General features: G+C 36.6%; 1 protein-coding gene and 1 long non-coding RNA gene across 3 annotated transcripts in view; one reads left to right on the plus strand and one right to left on the minus strand.

Annotated features, from left to right (window-relative positions):
• LOC139759872 (uncharacterized) overlaps positions 1-18036 on the plus strand; it is a 30177-nt gene extending 12141 nt beyond the window's left edge. The window contains exons 9-13 of the mRNA XM_071682394.1: positions 1349-1516; positions 3327-3451; positions 6262-6531; positions 7625-7769; positions 9987-18036. Coding sequence (XP_071538495.1) covers positions 1349-1516; positions 3327-3451; positions 6262-6531; positions 7625-7769; positions 9987-10793 — 1515 coding nt within the window. The 3' untranslated portion in view covers positions 10794-18036. The remainder of the gene's footprint in view (positions 1-1348; positions 1517-3326; positions 3452-6261; positions 6532-7624; positions 7770-9986) is intronic.
• The window catches only part of LOC139759874 (uncharacterized), an 84042-nt gene continuing 67323 nt past the window's right edge, over positions 1375-18093 (minus strand). For both annotated transcript variants that reach the window (XR_011715163.1, XR_011715162.1), the window contains exons 3-4: positions 16012-16149; positions 1375-1513 (exon numbers count right to left, since the gene is read on the minus strand). This is a non-coding gene — a long non-coding RNA (uncharacterized lncRNA). The remainder of the gene's footprint in view (positions 1514-16011; positions 16150-18093) is intronic.

The raw sequence follows: 18093 nt of genomic DNA on the forward strand, positions 1-18093 counted from the left end.
AATAAGTAAAGGCAAACAGGTGTGAATTATGTGCAGATATGTGTACATGTATGCTTGATTACAAGTGGCAGATATGTGTACATGTATGCTTGATGACAAGTGGCAGATGTGGTTTTGGCGGAGAGGTAAAGGAAATGAGTCATGGCAAGTGGTTTGGTGAAAAAAGAGGTGAAAACCTTGTGTAAGATAAATTGTGGGGCCTAAATATGCAGGAAGGTGGTGGATGTGCATGGGATGTGTGGTATACTGGGGTTTACATGCTGCTAGTGAACTGAGCCAGGACATATGAAGCATCCAGGATAAACTATAGAAAGGTCTCTAGGGCCTAGTTTTGGATGGGGAATCTTGATTTCAGTCCATTACACATGATAGAGAGGGTATGTGAGAGAATGAGGCTTTTTCTTTTCTGTTTCTGGGTAATGCAGAAGACATTGAACAAGTTCACATGTATTCATATTTTTCATACATGTTTGTCATTTCTGGCATTAGCGAGATAGCAGCAGGAACTTAAGAAGAATTGACCTCATTTGCTCACATCCACTCATTAACTGTTGTGTATGATTTACCAAAACCAGAGCCCACACCCACAATCAGGCTCTACAGACCTTTCCATAATTTCCCCATCTGCTTCATATGCTCTGGTTCAGCTAATTGACAGAATGTTGTCCCATCAACCACGTTGTTCCATTTCTCTATATCATTTGCACTCCTTGCATCATCCTGCATGTTCAGACCCCAAGCCTTCAGTGCATCTTTCACTCCATCCTTCTACCTTCTCTTTGGTTTCCCCCTTTTCCGTGTTCCTTCCCTTTTTGAATGTATACCCTTTAAGTCATCCTTTCCTCTGTTCTTCTCCTTATCCATAGATATGTGAATATAGTTTTCTGAAGTGAGAGGCAGGGATGAGCTTCTTATTTCTGCATAAGGATTGATGGTTGGTTATGTTGTGGTTTAGGGAGGAGGAGGAGGTTAAAGCTGTTGCAAACAATTTGATGAAAAGCATGTTTGGATGGACCTGTATGGGAAATTTTTTTTCACTATGCAAGAGTTGAGTGTTGGAGCTTATTATACAACCAGTGATTATTCTGGGTAGTTTGTTTGGTAGATTGTCGTTTTATGATTGCTTTTGAAAAGAAAGATGACAAGGATGGCAAAGCATGATTTATAAGTAAAATGGATGATCTGTGCAGTATTAAGCATAGAAATGGTTCTCTTGCCCAAGATTTTGCAAAATATGCTGTATTTTGTGTATTAACTTTTTTCTTTGAGGTATTGAGGGATATGAACAAAAATAATATATGCCAATTACAGTTTTCTCATAACTTAATGCATGTTTTTGATATTCCAGGAATTACAAAAAAACCAGCTGGAGCAGCAGCCTAAACATGAGCAACAACAAATCACACGTGTCCAGAAAAGTAGTAAAACCTGCTTAACTGCAGGGCATTCTGATCTAAACACTGAGGAGGTTCAGTCTTTGGAGCTGTTGGAGTTGGTTGTTCGAGTCATCAGCCTGGTAAGATAAAGTCGATGTTTTTTGTTAGGTTATAGTAGGTTCATATTTTGAATTGGTGAAGGTGAGTATTGTTAGTGGCAAGTTATAGCAAAGATAAATGAGCTCATGGAAAGTATGATTTGATCTTTTTCTGTTAGTTTGTCTCATTGTGTCATCTTTGAATATCCAGAAAATAAGAAATGTATTGGAAAAAGGTAGGAAGACAGAAGAGGAAATTGTAGTAAAGTGAAAGAAAAAGAAATGCAGGAGGATGCATTTTGAGAGTCAGATGAGGTTTTATTTTGATAGGGGGAGTATGTCAGAGAGTTGATAGCAACAAGAGTGAAATAGAGAAAGAGTGAAATAGTGATATTTCCTCACCTCGTGCACACCTTATCATAGTGTTGTCCTCAGACCCTAGAACTCTTTCCCTAACCAAGCTGCTCTTTCTTCTGAGTTTTGGGATAGAGGAGATGTCCCATGGGATCATTACCATCTACATATTTCCTGTGTGGCATATGAGGTGACCAGTTGGGGTGTCAGAAGGGGACTGGAAAACCTCCCCTTTTGTATTATCACTATAAAATTAGGAACAGGAAAGAGCTAAGTGAGGATTTTGCCTGGAGGTCTCAGCCTGGTGTGTGTGGATGTGTGGTTAAGATGAAGGAAGATATTATGTTAAAGTAGTTGGTAGGGACATAAGGTAGGAGCCTCTGAAGACAATTTGGGTAGACTTACCATCTGCTAGTGGGCTGTTAAGGGTGAGGCACTGAAAGGCTAAGAGGTGGCACTGGAGATCACTAGGAGTTCCTGAAGGGAGTGGGTATCGGAGATGTAGATAGATAGATATAAGGAGATATAAGTTTTATGTTATTCTACTTAGCTTACAAATGGATGCACAAGTGAGAAGACACCTTCAGTGAGGCTGAAAGGAGTACATTGTTATTGAAGATCTTACTCTAAAAGAGTCCATCATTTCCCTGTACCTGTTTGGAGTGCATCCTTAATGCTGCAGGAACCCCATAAAAGGGTTCCTGTTTTTTTTTTATAATAATGATCATATACATATCTCTTTTTCTTTCAAAGATTCACGTTTGCTATGTATTTTTACTGAAGTACAAATACCTGATTCTGAATTCATAAGAAAACAGTGATTTTGGTGGTCTTTTTCTGCTTTATCATGTAAATGAAAAAGTTATGAAATGTAAGTTTGTATAACTTGCATATTTAGAATTAGCTTATCTGTTTTTTCTTAAACTAGGAATAATAAAGTCTTGTCTTAAGAAAAAGTGTTTTTTAATCTTTGCACTTTTTCATAGGTTTAAAAAACTGCTCTATTTTTGTGCATTGGAGGATGCTGAAGAAATCAGTCACACACAAGGAGTAAGTGATTGATTGGCATTGTAGGGATTCATAAGAGGAAAGAGTATTGTGGAGATACATATTCTGAGAATGAGTTCAGGGAAATTTTTTATCATCATATTACTAAGCACAGTTGAGGCAGATGGCCTTATATGCCCTTAGTACATTGCTAATTTCAGTTTTACAGACAGCATGGAAATAGAAAATTGTTGATAAAGACCTTTCTAGGAAAAGTAATAAAAAGAAAAGAAAGAAAACCAAACACAAAGAGAACATACACTTGTGGCAAGAATATAGGATTGAATAGTTTCTTGGGAAATAAACTGGGAAGTGGATTCTTTGTGCTATCTGTCTGTATAGAAAATCTAATGTATTCAGATCGGACTGTGCTGTTCCTCCTTTGTTAGTGTAACACTTTCAGCATTAGAATGGTATGGAAAATTATTTTAAATGATTTTGTTGTGTACAGATTGCTCATGTGAAGGAAGCAATAAAGCCAGTGTGTCAAGAGTTTGTACCACGTATCATGACATACCTCTCCTCTGCACAAGTGATCCACAAGTCTGCAACCCGAATGTTGGTTACAATTGCTAGGTGAGTTGAGTTTTTGCCAAAAAAGTGCATCATTGTGTGTTTGCTCTTTTGTTCTTTTACTTTTATTTCGTGTTTTAAGATGCTCTTTGACAAACATGAATTAATTTTTTACTTGTTATGCAGCTGCCAAGAAAAGTCCCATGGCTGATATATCAGACAGTGCTCGAACTGATGATATCTTAAAGGTAGATAATGTAGAGAAAGCTTTTATGGTACCCTCTGGTGACTGTCGTTTGAATGCAGTTCATACATGTTTTTATAAACTAAATCATACCAGTGGCAAGTAGGTAAAAAAGGGATAGAATAAGGATTCTTGACATCTCTTAAAAGTCGCTATTATCTTCACCCCTTTTATCCCCAGTTGTTCTGATAGTTTGTTCACATATAGCCACTGGTTAATGAACTCAAAATGACTGTCTAGCATGTGATTAGGGAAGTCAGATACTTGTTTGATAACTCCATCATGCAGTAGGGCCATACATTTGATTGCATCAAGCACAGGCCATTGTACCATTTAGAGTGGGTGGTATCCTCCTGCTTCTCCTCTACTGGTATTGTCAGCGTGGCAAAGAGAACCTTGTGATTATAGGGTTTGGCATATTTCAGGGTTCAAGTGGTGACTGTGGAGTCATCAAGATGAGGTACTGCTAGAAATTATGCTCTGGAAATTCATATCCCATGAGGAAATATTTTATTTTGATTTCAGTTCCAAACCATTTGCCATGACTTAATCAGTCAGCGTACCTCAGCAGCCCAAACACCACACTTCAGCCACCGTACCATCTAACACATACAGCAGACCTTCTTTGCCTGTTACTACTTCCCTATTTGCTCTTCATTGATGTTTTTCGTTTCTTCACTTGTTCTCCTAACTCTTCACCTTCTCTTATACGTTCTTATTCCCCCTGGAGTTTGATGGTACTTTCTCACCCCATCATTCATTTGCCCTCTTTTTCAGCCTCTACACCTTCCTCTTAACCTCTTACCACTTTCTCTTTTACATCTAATTATCATTTGTACTTTTTCCCTTTCTTTTGCACTTTCTCTCTCACTGCCAACTTAACTTTCTCGTCCCACCACACATTACCCTAACTCAGTTGCCCACTTCTCAAATTTTGCTTGCCAAACACATAACATGCAAATGTAAGCAATGCTTGTGTAAACACCTTCTATTTCTTTCTCCTTCCTGTAGTTTCATTTACTCACACCTTTTGCCATTTTCACTCAATCTCTCTTGTTATCACCTTGCACAAACTTCTTTTCCAGGCTCACTCACTTTCACTACCCTTTTCCTATCCATGTCATTTCCTGTTTTTGTAAAGCCAATACAAACTTTCAAACATGCCTCTTTCAAAAAGTGTTCAGACACCCCATCAGCTTTTCCTCTTTGCACATGTACACCTTGGTCTCTTCTTTGTAATTCCTATTGGCATCCTGCTCCACTTGCCCATGTATACTTATGTATGGCCCTTTTTGTAAACCAGGTATTCCAAATTACCATTTCTTTTTCAGTACACATCACCATAAGTTGCTTACTGTTTTTGTTCACACCAGGTACCCCATCCCTCCCAGTTATACCCTAAGTTGCTACATCACCCACTCTTACATTCAAATCATCCACTGATGATAATTGAACCCTGCATCAAAATCACTGATACATTCACTCATCTCCTTCCACAACATTCTTCTCTATTCCTCAATCCTCTTTCTGATTGGTGTGCAAGTACTGACAGTAACCCACCCCTCATAATCCACTTTCATTCTCAACCACATCAGTCTGGAGGTTGCTTCCTTACACTCTTCATTACTTTCCACAACTCCTCTTTCAGCAAGTGTTACCCTTTCCTTTACTCTTGCCCTCACACTGACCCCAGATTTTACTTCTAGGTTATATTGAAACCAGTGGTTTTCCTCTTTACAGTTTCTACACATAACACTTGCTGAAGAAGCCTTCATTCTCTTCGTCTATTCTGATTTCCTAGTGCCGAAAAGCTGTCGCTACTGCACTTTGGCAATGACCAAACCAGTAGTCAAAATTTCTTAGCAGATGATTTGTTTTTCTCTTGGATTTTTGAGTTTAAAGTATCAATATTTTCTTATGCTCTTAGAAGAGGTTGAGAACAAAGCTGTAAATATTCCAGATGTTCTGTAGGATATGCTTGCAAAACAAAGGAAGATTATATTGCTGAAGACTTATATTTACTTGAAATAACTTTAATTTCAAACCTGGATGATACTCTACTGATATGGAACTTCTGTTTGAAATAGTCATCCATCAGTTAAGAATGAAATGAAATATTTGTATACATGTGGCCTTTTCCCAGTAAAGAGCAGGATGACTCATGCAGAGCCATAATCTTAGCACATAATGTAGTGCCCTCCAGTCTAGTCATCTACTATATACACACATCCCTTAATTTTTTCTTCCAGTTTACCTCTGGTCTTCATCTTCATCTACCCTTACTCATTACTGTCAGATAGACTCAATCATTCTCCTCACTTTTTCCCCTCCATAGGACCTGTCTGCTTCAGTGGTACATTTTGTACTGTCAGTCATATCCTTTGTATTATTCTATTTTCAGTTGATTTTAGCATTTCTTATTCTGTTTGTTTACTTTATGAATTAGCATCCACTGCCTAGAAATGCATCTCATGCATTACATATCCCTACATAGGTAGAGTTTAAATCAATTCCATCAAACTATTCAGTACATGATAGCTCCTCTCATTGCTCTCGTCAGTTACTTTCCTTAAAGCTAACATGTTATGCCTGTTTTTCAGAAAACTTATTTCATGTATTTTTTTGACAGAAATCCTCTCTGCATCCAACCTCTCCTGGACAGTCTCTTTATTCCATATGTTGGAGTAGAATTAGGGGAGGCTGGTGACCCAGAATCACCAAATGGATGTTCTCAATGCCGCATCCTCTCAGAAGGGGCTATGGCATTTCTTGAAGAGATAGTAAAATTCTTCAATCATATCCATCAATATGGGAAGTGTGAGGTCACCAACAGACTCCATCCAACGCGTGAGCACAGTGTGAGGGAGGGTTGCGTCATGGCGCTCCCCCACATAACCAGGTAAAGGAGGGTCAAATCATAGTAAGGTATTCCTCTCTGATTTGATCTGTTACTTTTGCTTATTCCAGAGTTTTTAGAAATGGCTTTTTAGGCCTGCAGGCTTGATTCAGAATTTACTTGATCATCATTTGCTTACATGCTAGGTAACATACTCTTACGCTAACCCTATATAGGTGTAATGGACAGTTGGGATTAAAGGTAACTTTTTACACTTCTTCAAAGATTGTATTTATAGGACTAGAGGAATAGAGGTTTGCAGATACTGAAACAAAGGGACTTTGTAGATTACTAAAGAAGCCATATAGAGGGCAATATATCTTGTTTGAGAGAATGATCAGGAAAATATAATGTGTGTTTGATAGAGGGTTTGATGAAGTGCAGAGTATTCAGGACTGTCACAAAGGCAAAACTGCAGATTTTAGTAAAAACAGAGACATGGAGGTGGATGAATTACCACTTGAAGGGTAGATGGATGGAATTCAGTGATGGTTCTTGGGTTAGAAGAAAATATGCCTGCAGGCAAGATTTCAAGATGTACTGGCAGGGCCAGGTTCACTATTTGGATACCTTATTTTCTTCTTTTTACTTCAAACATCATCCTCCCCTGAAAAATTAGGTCAGGTTGACTTAGGAAGACCAATAAGGCAACTGATAACTTGATAACCAGTAGGTCCTGAAATATCTTTTGTATACACATTTACTTGCTTCTAAGAAAAAGTACTGTTTTATTGCTTCCAAGCAAGAATACAGGCCTTTTCTTCTGTGGAAAACTTCTTCGGACTTATGGTTGGTTACTAGCAGAGTGGAAATATCACCCAAAACAGAAATAGCAAAAATATCACCACATGCAAGGATAGCAGACAGAAGTTGCATCCCTCCACTCTCATTACCATGGGGTAATTGATGTAGTAAATCATGTCATTTGATCTCTTGAGACTGTACAGTACCATCCTGCCAGATATACTATATCCCCTCCATAAATAGGGAGTTGATTTGTTCTGCATATAGAATCTGATGCTTGAAAGCATTATTTTAAGCAGCAATCATTGGGTTTCTTATTGTGAAGACATTCAAAACATGAATATTTTTACAGGTGTCCAAAACTTTTGCATGACTTCATGGTGTGTTACTCTGCACTGGATCTGCTCATGACTGTCTTCCACTCTGAGAGGCCTCCAAATGATGCAAACTACATGTATGCAACTGCAGCTCTCTCAAAACTAGCCACAACGCTTCAGGTAACTCATTTGGCTCATTATTCTTGGAGATTACATTTACTCATGCTTTTGTCTCCATGAAGTACTTGTTAACTGGCTGATTGCGGTAGGGTAAGCAAATTGAAAACATCTGGATGATAAGTGTGTCCAGGTAAATGTGTTCTATAGGTGCTGATGTTTTTCACATCTTGTCTAATACTTGTATGTTTTCGTACTTGCTTGCTTTGGGCTAAAACACCATTTTACTTACAAAATAAGGTTTATCCATGAGGATTTATTCCCCCGAACGATCCTAAAACAAATGAGGCCAGCAGATGCTCATCCATCACAGAGCAACATGCCCAGGCCTGTGACATCACAGTGTGAGGATGCAGTAGCTTGATATCACTCACCTTTATTCATTTCAATGGCTCACTCTGGTGCTGCATCAATCTGCTGACTGTTATTTGACATTCCTTTGCTCTGTCTTCATTTTGTTTCTGGCTTTCATAAATATCAAGTGGGTAACTGTGTCTTTTATTCATGTATTTTCATGACGTGAAGCGTGAATACTATGTTGTATATGGAGAACGAGTGCACCTGGAGAATGATACTTTTCAGGCTAGCGTAAGCATAGTGTCTCAGATTTTTATCAGATTAATTTCAGCTCTCTTGACCAGACTACTATCACTTAAAGCAGTATTGCTGGCATGTGTTGACTATCATCTGAAAACAGGAGATTTGAAAGACATTGTTTGGTAAATTCACTTAGTTGTACATGTGTTCCAGAAAGCAGTTCCCATATGAAATGCAGGAAAATCCTTATAGTTGTTCCAAATCTGAAGTTTACTTGGCTGGGATCAGATGGTGCTTCCAAATAGGCTTTCTTTACCAACCATCAGAATTTGCTTTAGCCTGTTCAAAATGACTGCTGCCTTGCTAGAGTGGAAAGTGGTGTTATGTCACCAACTAGTGTGTCTGCTTGGAAAATTTAGTTTTGCAAGGTTCTGCAAGGATTTGAAATTCAAGCTGAGAGAGTGGTGTTGTAGATGAACAAGTTTTTTCTGACAAAATAAGATGTATTAGGAGGTATTATTGTAGATCATTGTGAAGCTTTGGAATGCTGTTCCAAGAAGGAAAATATGTAGAGACAACCTTATAACTTGAGGTTCAGGAGGAAGAGTTAAGTGATGCTATTGTTGTATTGTTATTCAAAATCTTCAGAAGACTGAAGATCATGTTATAGATAAAGATTCATTCATACTGTTTCTTGATGGAATTGATGCTTAAAATTTAAGATTAAACCAGTTTTACCGACAGTTTTTGAAAATTTCTCCTTTGGAACATTATCTTTTAAGTCCAGTCAAGACTTAAAGATTTCTTGGTCTTGAAGAAAATTATGTTGGAGAATATTCATTCATGCTTTTCAGGCTTTTATTAGCAAGTCTTTTCCTTCACAACCTGGGTCATCTGTCAGAGTCATTGATGTCTTTTACCTGGAGCCTCTTGTATGAGATTTGTACAACAGGTCTACCCCATGGGAAGATGATGGGCCAGAGGTGTCATTATATATAGGTTCCCCCTTATAATTCTAAACAGATTTTTCTTTACGTTCTTCCTTTGTACGCAACATGCTCTAAAATGCTCAGAAAACCATATCTAAAAGGGAAAATAGTCACCTCTACACTGTAATATCATAGGCCAGAGTGAGTTTCTCTGTGGTCATCATGTCCCTCTGAATGAGCATCTGCTGGCTTCATATGTTTTATGATGGGCAAATTGGTTGAATCCTTATGGTTACATCCTGTCTTTGAGAATAAAATGGTGTCTTAAGATCTCATCAAACAAGGACTTTCTTGAATACTCATTGGGCTTTGTCCATGGCAGAAAAATGGTTTTCCTTCTCTAGAATCTAAATTTTTTACACAAATCATGGAGAAGTTGAATTCTTTTGTTGTGTTTCTAAATGTATTCTAACAGATTTCTTTGTTTACTGTTATAGTATTTCACTTCTTTATATCTACGTATATTGCTGTATGTGTCAAACTTGCAAAAAACAAATCTTGTCGCTCTTATGGTTGTAACTTCTGTTTAATTATTTACTTCTATTGGTTTTAACTAAGATTATTTTTTCTTAAAGCTATTGTCCATTTTAAGGCATGGGATTTCTGTTACACAGTGGTCAACAGATATGATAATGATTAACTAAACACATCCCAGGAGTAATCTATATCATATTTTGCTTCTATTTCTGTACAGTTAGACAACCAGTATAAGCCTGTCATGTGTACAATGTGCTTACATCGAGGGAAACACACACCAGAGGAAGTGGCTGAAAATATCAAAATTCAGCAGAAGAGAGAAAAAAAGTTGAATTGCAAGCAGGACAGTACAGTAGGCCCTTTTAGTGATCCCTTAGATCCCTCTGATGTGAAAGTGAAAGAATGTAAATGGAAAGATGATGAAACAAAGGATGTAACATTTAAACTGGATGATGGTAGCACGGTGTCAGCTAATCGGGAATTCCTGGCTGAAAAAAATGAAGTACTTAGGGGTATGCTGATGGGATCATTTGCTGAGGGTGTAAGTACCTTTGTTGAATTACCATTGACAAGCAAAACCTCCCTAGAAATGCTGATACACTTTTTATATGGATGTAGATGTGATTTAATGGAAAAAGGAGATGTAAAGGCATATATAGATCTTGTGTTTTTCTCTCAAATGTACATGGTAGAAAATTTACATTCCTATGCTGTTTTCAAAATGATGTCATCCATTAATGATGGAGGAGATATTATCAGAATTTATGAGAGTGGGGTGGGACGAATTGATGAAAATCTAATTTTGCAGGCCCTTTGTGTTGTACTTGTTAAACCAATGAAAACATGGAAGAGAGCTCTTTGGATAAAAGAGCTCTTTGAGTCCAAACATGCAGAAGATATTAATCATAATATTCGTATGATCATTTACCATCCTCTAGATATGAACCGATTAATCTGCAACTGTGATCAGTCACTATCTTTATATATGGTCAATGAAAGTGCATATAGAAAATTATGTCTGTAGTAAGGCAAATATTTTTTGTTCATATTTCCTCAGCCAGTAAGCAAGGGAAATCAGAGTGCCCAGCTTTCTATGGGATTGATATGGAAATATCTCAGTAATAACTGGTGTCTAATTACATCCTTCCCCAAAGGACAGGATCAATATATATATGTATATATATATATATATATATATATATATATATGGAAACCACTGCTTGCTACAACCTCTTCAGGAGATGAAAGCTAATTTCATGAGTAAAGAGGAAGAATGTAAACAAATGCAGCCAATTCATTCTGTGAGCTTTGCACAACTCAGCAGTAGCCCATGGTTTGTGTCCGTAGGGAATGAATAGTTAGGTTATTCCATCTGGTTAAAGTTTCGTGTATGTGGAGGGCATGCACAACCAAGGTTCCTGTATAAGTAAGTGCCCCTCTTACTCCTTCATGTTTTTTTCCCCTCAGTTCATATCAATGCATTTATTTTAGATATTAATAAGTTAGTGCATTATTACTCCAGAAATCTTGGTCTGGGTGTATTTTGTTTCTTTTGTACCTTATTTTACTATTTAGGCTGTTATTGTTGGATGTAATTGTAGTGCCATCTCTTGGCATCTTCACTAGGGCAGCCTCTCTTCCCTAGAACTTGCATCAGGTGTGCTTTTGATTCAGGGGTGTTCATCTCATTTCCTTTGTAGCAAGCACCCTGAAGTTGTCTTTTAGAGAGTATGTTACAGCTTGCTCTATTTTGTGAAATGTATTGTGGGAAAGAAATCCTCTAACCCATCCAGTTGACTGTCATTATATTTCAGGTTCTTTACATGTTCTACATTCAGCTATTAGTGCAAAATGCTCTTGAAATATAAGTTTTTGTACAAAGTTTTGTTCTTTCTGTGGCATGTGTTACTACAGTATTTTTTGCCAAAAATCAACCTGCATGACCCTTGCATTTTCCATATTAGTGCATCATTAGGTTCTTTATAACCCCAACAACTGTTAGGTTTGCACTTTTGGGGAGAGAGGAGTTAGTTTGTCTTCCCAGCCTCATTTAGTTCAGAGGGATGCTAGAGTACTTTCTCAACAATACAGCTGACGAGGTCCATAGAGCTCAGCCCCCAAAATCTTGGTGCTTAATTTGGATTCTCAGGTCACAGTACCAGTTTCTGGAATCTACCTATCTATCTATATTTCTAATGCCTGTTCTCTCCAGGAACTCCCTCAAGGGGATGGCCATGGCAAAGGGGTCTTCATAACTGGTAAACTACAGTTCCACTTCTTAGCCTTTAGTGCCTTACTCTTGATAAGCCACTGGCAGAGGGTAACTCTAGCACAGCATTTCCGGAGTTCCCTGAATGGCGGCAGGAATGCCTCTTTGGTTTTTTTTTCTAACCTCTATGTTCCTCCATTGGAATTACATCGTGCTATATTAAAAGCCCAAATAGCACACAATTCTGTGCCGTAGTAGAGCCTTTCCAGTATCATTGTCACTTTAATGCTTCTTGCTTGCTCTCGCTGGCTTTTGGAACATGACATTTCAACAACTAGGTCCCCGAACAACAACCTTCCTTAGCATTTCTCTTGCTTTTCTCATGTTGGGTATAAATGCCGGTATGGGAACCTTATTGCTAAACACCTCTTTCATTGTATCAAATCTTCCACAAGCCAACAGTATCACTCAGTTTGGAAGGCTTTCCAAGAGTTTGAAGAAACAGCACGTCACCATCTCATTTGGCAAGTTCTTGCACTATTTTGCTTCTCTGTTCCATAACCAGGGTAAGACTCTTAACTAACACTTAACCTCATACAGATAAGCACTTCAGAAATCCCTTTCAGTTGGGTGTAGAATTGATCATGGTAGTCCTATAGCTGCATTCGTCCTTTCCTTTAAAGACCTGCTGATCATCATCTTTACAATATGATTAATGCCTGAGGAATGTTTATGATCAGCAAAAGAATTGTTCTTATCTAGTTGCCTTATGGACACCTTGCTCCACAAGTCCCCAATTCTCACTGCTTTAGCCTCAAGATTTAAAGTAAGTGCAGGTAACAAGAGTTAGACTTAACTATATCCAGTTAGAAGGAGAGGAACATCACCATGACCTTTGTTCGATAGGCAGTTCGAAAACCTAGTTTCTACTGATTATCTTTGAGTTAATTTTTATCTCCTCTACCCTGAAACTTCCTCTTGGAAAGAAGCATTGCTGTACATCAAACACTAGTACTGAAATCTTAGCCTGCCAGAAACACCTGTGCTCTTGATGCCAAAAAATTGGCCACTTTAGCCTGTTGGAGGATTCTTTAGTTGGACGGGATTGCTTTTAGAGGCTTTGGAGCTCTCTCAGCACTTTTGTTACCCATCACCCAAGTACTGAATTTATGGTGCACTCTCGTGTATGGTGCATAGGTTGTTTGCCAAGTACTTTTATTCAGCCCTTTGCTCACCACTTCATTATTGAGACAAGTTCTCTTATCTCCCGTGCTCATTAGAAGGCTTCTGTTAGGAAGAAAACAAATTTGGAACTCAGGAAAAGCCTTTTTGTCTACAGGTAAGACCAGAGAGCTACTTTTTTCTTTCTAAGCCTCTTTTTCCCTCTCGGATCATTTATACTTCCTTTGGTTAACAGGATAGTAGTATTCATTTATGTATGTTTTGGCTTTGGACTTGTAACACATCAGCCTTCTTACTAAAGAATCAGCAGTGGTTCACACATAGTGATCCTATCCTTAGGGAAAATTGTTGGATTTACACATGGGATATCGCTGGGATTCTATAATGTAGTTTTTAAAATGGAGATATTGTAAAGCTCTCAGTCATTTTCTTTTCTCTCATATCATCTGTAACTTTTCTTTATTTGAAAAATCTTAAATCAATTCCTCAGTCATTTACTGAGTAAATGTTTGAGAAGAGTGCTAGTGAGGTACCTTTTTGTTGAGGCTGAATTTTCTGAAAGCTGGACTAGATAGAAATTAAAATGTGAAAAGTGCTGAGGTCATTGTGATTAGAAGAAATGTCATTGATTTACCCTGCCTTTCAAGATTCATATGCTGTGTTGGGCAATAATGATAAGCCAGGTGGTACATCTAAATAATCAAGTAGTAGTTTGTATCTGTGAAATGGTGTTCATTAAAGGTTATTAGTATAGGACTACAATAGTAGCAGATCTACCAGGAATACTACTAAGTTGATGGGCAATGATTTGCTATATATTTCATGGGAGTTATATTTTTATAGGGGTGCCCTTCACCTTATTCAGATACACTATGTCTAGGGTATATGCAAAGACACTTCTCTGAAAACGATTCAGTGTAGTGAAAGAGTTTCAACCTTTTATATGGAACATAATGTGGGAAATTGTCTTCACCTTTTCCTTTGTATTCTATGAAATAACCCATCAGTATCACCACAGTATAACCTCTTTAGTGCACAATAGATATTTATTTTGGCTGAACCACTGTGCAAAAAAGTATTTTTTTTTCTATTTTTGAAAAATTGCAGGAAAAATATGAAAACTTTTTTATATTTGTGAATTAAGAGTTAACTGTACTTAGTTCAAGGAAAACATTATTTACTGTGTTGGCCAATCCTGATTTCATAAAAAGAATATGTAAAATTTTTCATATGATGAGCGCAAAAATTACCAAAACCATTATTTATTCTTTTGAATCAATACCAAAGCGTTTCTTATTTAGGAATTTTTTTTATTTACTTGATGGACCCATCCTTAGCACATGCAGCAGGGGCAAGGTGGTAGGTGCTGTGATTAGCAGTGGGTGCTATCACCCAATATGGTCACTAGTGGTTTATCAAAACCTTTAGGCAGCTCCAGTGACTCATCCTTAGTTTAGAATACCATCTATGGCCATCCAGTAGAGCCTACAGATGCAAGTGGAATTCATCTTCTGGTGGGAAATCTCACAGCCTTAATTAAGGACATTAGTACTCTACAAAATTTGCCCCAATTAAGGGTAGTAGCACTGGAAGGATCAAAAAATGAAGCCTTATTTTCTTTTTTGATGAGGAATGTAGTTTATATTAATACTGCAGACTATTGTTTCCATTTGTAGAATGCTGGGCATTATGATAGTATTTATATATTTGATCCTTGCTACCTCACATGCTTCCATATTACATCCCAACTAGTTTATTTCAGGTCTCCATTGTTTATATTGGTTTTACTGCAATGGCTCTATCTTAGATCGGAAAAAACTGAACTAGATAATAGGAACAGTGAAGAATAATTATTTTTAGATTTATTTTTTTGTTTCTCCTAAAGTGCATGTGACTTTAGAAATGTTTTTTAATGTATCTTCAAAAGTTTATGTGACTAGTAGATACTTTGATTGGAGACTCATTAATCAGGCTTATTGGTCTAAGAAAATGGTAAGAGTTGGCTTTATAAGGGTAATTGCTTTTAACACATGCATGAGAGAGTAAATTATGTAATCCTTATCAAGCAAAGAAATTTCAGTCAAGCACTTCCTGTGACCTACAGTTTTTGGCACAGTTTATACTCCAAAAATCATGCTTCTTTTTGATGGTGATCATACCAAATTATTCTATTTTGTTGAACTTGGTCTTTTTCTGTTTTTTTTAATATGAAAAGAAAAGGTCTTGTTACTATTATCTAAACATGAACCAGCTTTCACAATTGACGCAAAACTTGTGTGAGAATATGATCAGCATCAGGGAACACTACTTACTCTTCACATGGGATTTAAGATGGGCTTTTTCATAATTCATGTATTGCCTGAATTATTCTCAGAAGTCTTTCTGTTGTAATGAGACATTATAGATTACTATAGTCTGACTGAGTGATATGTGACTATAATGCGACATACGTGTATTTTTAATATACTGCCTATTTAAGAACTTACCATAATTTACTACCTATTTAAGAATGTACCATATTTGCATGGTGTGTTACAGTGTACAGTATTATGCAGAACTCTGACATCCTTTAAGAAACTATTTTACTTTATCAGTGACTGTTACTACATAGTAACTCTAATCTGGAAAAACATTTTTTTTTATCATTTTTAGAATACTCATCTTGTTTCTTGATACAATTATTATCTGAAAAGCCTGAATTAGATAGATTCTATTAGACATATAGTTGGTCAACATGTGGAGAATTCTACCCATCTGGTAATTACGATTTATATATAATGATGATTAAACCGAGTGAAAACTTGCTATATATAAAGAAAGAAATATATATATTTTTATTGATAGTACTTACTGTTGACTGCCTATCCTCATCTTATATATGCTTTGACGTCATTTATTTTTTGACCGCTGTAATGGCTGAAGCTCTGATTCCAGTATTCATCCTGAAATTATCTATTATCCTGCTGCTTTGGACATAGCTTCCCTCTTCCTGAAATGAAATGTTGCAATGCTCATGTTACAGTTCCATTTGGCTAAACACAACAATGATATTGTGATGCAGACATTGATTGATTTTGAGAAGTTAAGTGGCTTTGCACTGTTTAGCACTGACCTTGTCCTATTCTTTAGCTGTTCACAGTTTAATTGAAATGACTATCTATTGAGAAATAACATACAGTATAGTAGAGTTATACAGCTAGTAGTAGCTGCTGAGTTAGTTTGCATAGCTAGTGATGAAATATTTATTATAGGACATTTTATGCAGTTAGAAATGAGGTTATATTTCCATAGTCATATACTGTTTATTTAGATTCTTGAAAGTTTGAGATAACTGGCAGAACAAATATATTTTACAGAGATAATTGTAAAGATGCTTAGATAAGTTATCTGTAAAGGAGGGCATTTTAGACAAAAAAATCATTATATTCCTTGCTTAGATGCTTATAATCCACTTAAACTCAGTGTAAAGTTGAGATACCATACAGAGAAAATAAGATATGGTTGATAGATGTAATATAAAGAGATAGTATAAACAGACTATATAGGAAGATATTTTAAATGATGAGAATTGGTCATATTCGTGTGCAGTTATTCACGTTTTACATAGAATTTTCTTAGATTGGTGACATAAAGGGTAGCCTTTGAAAGAAGATGATTGCAGAGAAGTTGCTAGTTTCAGGAAACATTTTAAGGCTATTTTAAGCATTTAGAGATCATTATATATGTAGTTGGAGTTCATAAGGATTTATTTAAATATCATAAGTTGCTCATCCAAGAATACATTTACATATGTAAATGTTTTTGTATGTTTTATAGTTTTGTAAAAACTCTGTAAAAACTAAGTCATTAATGTGCCTCTGTGAATACTAAGTCATTAGTATTAAGTATTTTTCAGACCTTTGTGATAAATTACTTGTATATGCATTACCCATAGTTTTCTCTGTTAAGAACCTGTTTTATGTGTTGTTTAAGTTTGTTATTGATTAATGACTTGTGATATTTATTGATTTATATCCTGTTGCCTCTGTGTGCATTCAGAGACAGAGTGAGAAGCAGTCTTTCTTAAACATTCCTGATATTGAATATCACCATGCCAACAGCAACACTTCAAGCGTATGCTTAAGAACTTTGGTTGGTTTGGCTGTCACTCTCTACAGAAGAGGAATATGTGAATAAAAATAGGATTGCCTGAACTTGTATATATTAAGGGGAGAGGCATGAGTACTGCATGTATGTGTTATGGAGTAAGGCTTGAGTAGGGCATGTATGTATAAAGGTGAAAGGCTTGAGAAGGGGAGGTTTATATCAAGAGGAAAGGCTCAAGTAAGGCATAAGTGAGGGGAAGCAACAAAAGAATAATGGAAAATTTTAGTCTTTGAAGCATAGTGTGATGTTTTTAATTTATTATAGCCCTAGGACCCCCTTTACAAGGCTCCTGCAACTCCAAGGATGCATTACAACCAGTAACGGGAATAATGAACTCCTTTGGAGTGAAGAATTCCTATGTGAAATTTTACTCCTATTTGCCTATTGAGGATGATACGATATCACCAAAAGTGACTTTTATTTTCCACTTATATTGTAGCCTCATGCAGATAAATTCTGGTACCATTTGGATTGTGTGAGATATGATGATATATGTCAGACTATCAAGTAAGTTTCTGTGTAAATATTGTGAAAAAGATACCTCTTGAAGAAGGAATGTTTCTCCATAAGTGCTTCTGTGTGTGAATGAGGCCAACCAATTGACTACCCACAGATATAAGAAGGTTATCTGTCTAAATAAGATATGTGAATACTAGTCTATATTCTTTAATAGTATCATTATGAATACTTTATGATGCTTTTCCAAGAGAAAATAAAAGATATAGTTTAATGACATGCTTTTTAATTCATTCATGAAATATGTAAGGAATCTGTGACCAAGGATTTT

Source organism: Panulirus ornatus, chromosome 34 (assembly GCF_036320965.1).
Source record: "Panulirus ornatus isolate Po-2019 chromosome 34, ASM3632096v1, whole genome shotgun sequence".
Classification (NCBI taxonomy): domain Eukaryota; kingdom Metazoa; phylum Arthropoda; class Malacostraca; order Decapoda; family Palinuridae; genus Panulirus; species Panulirus ornatus.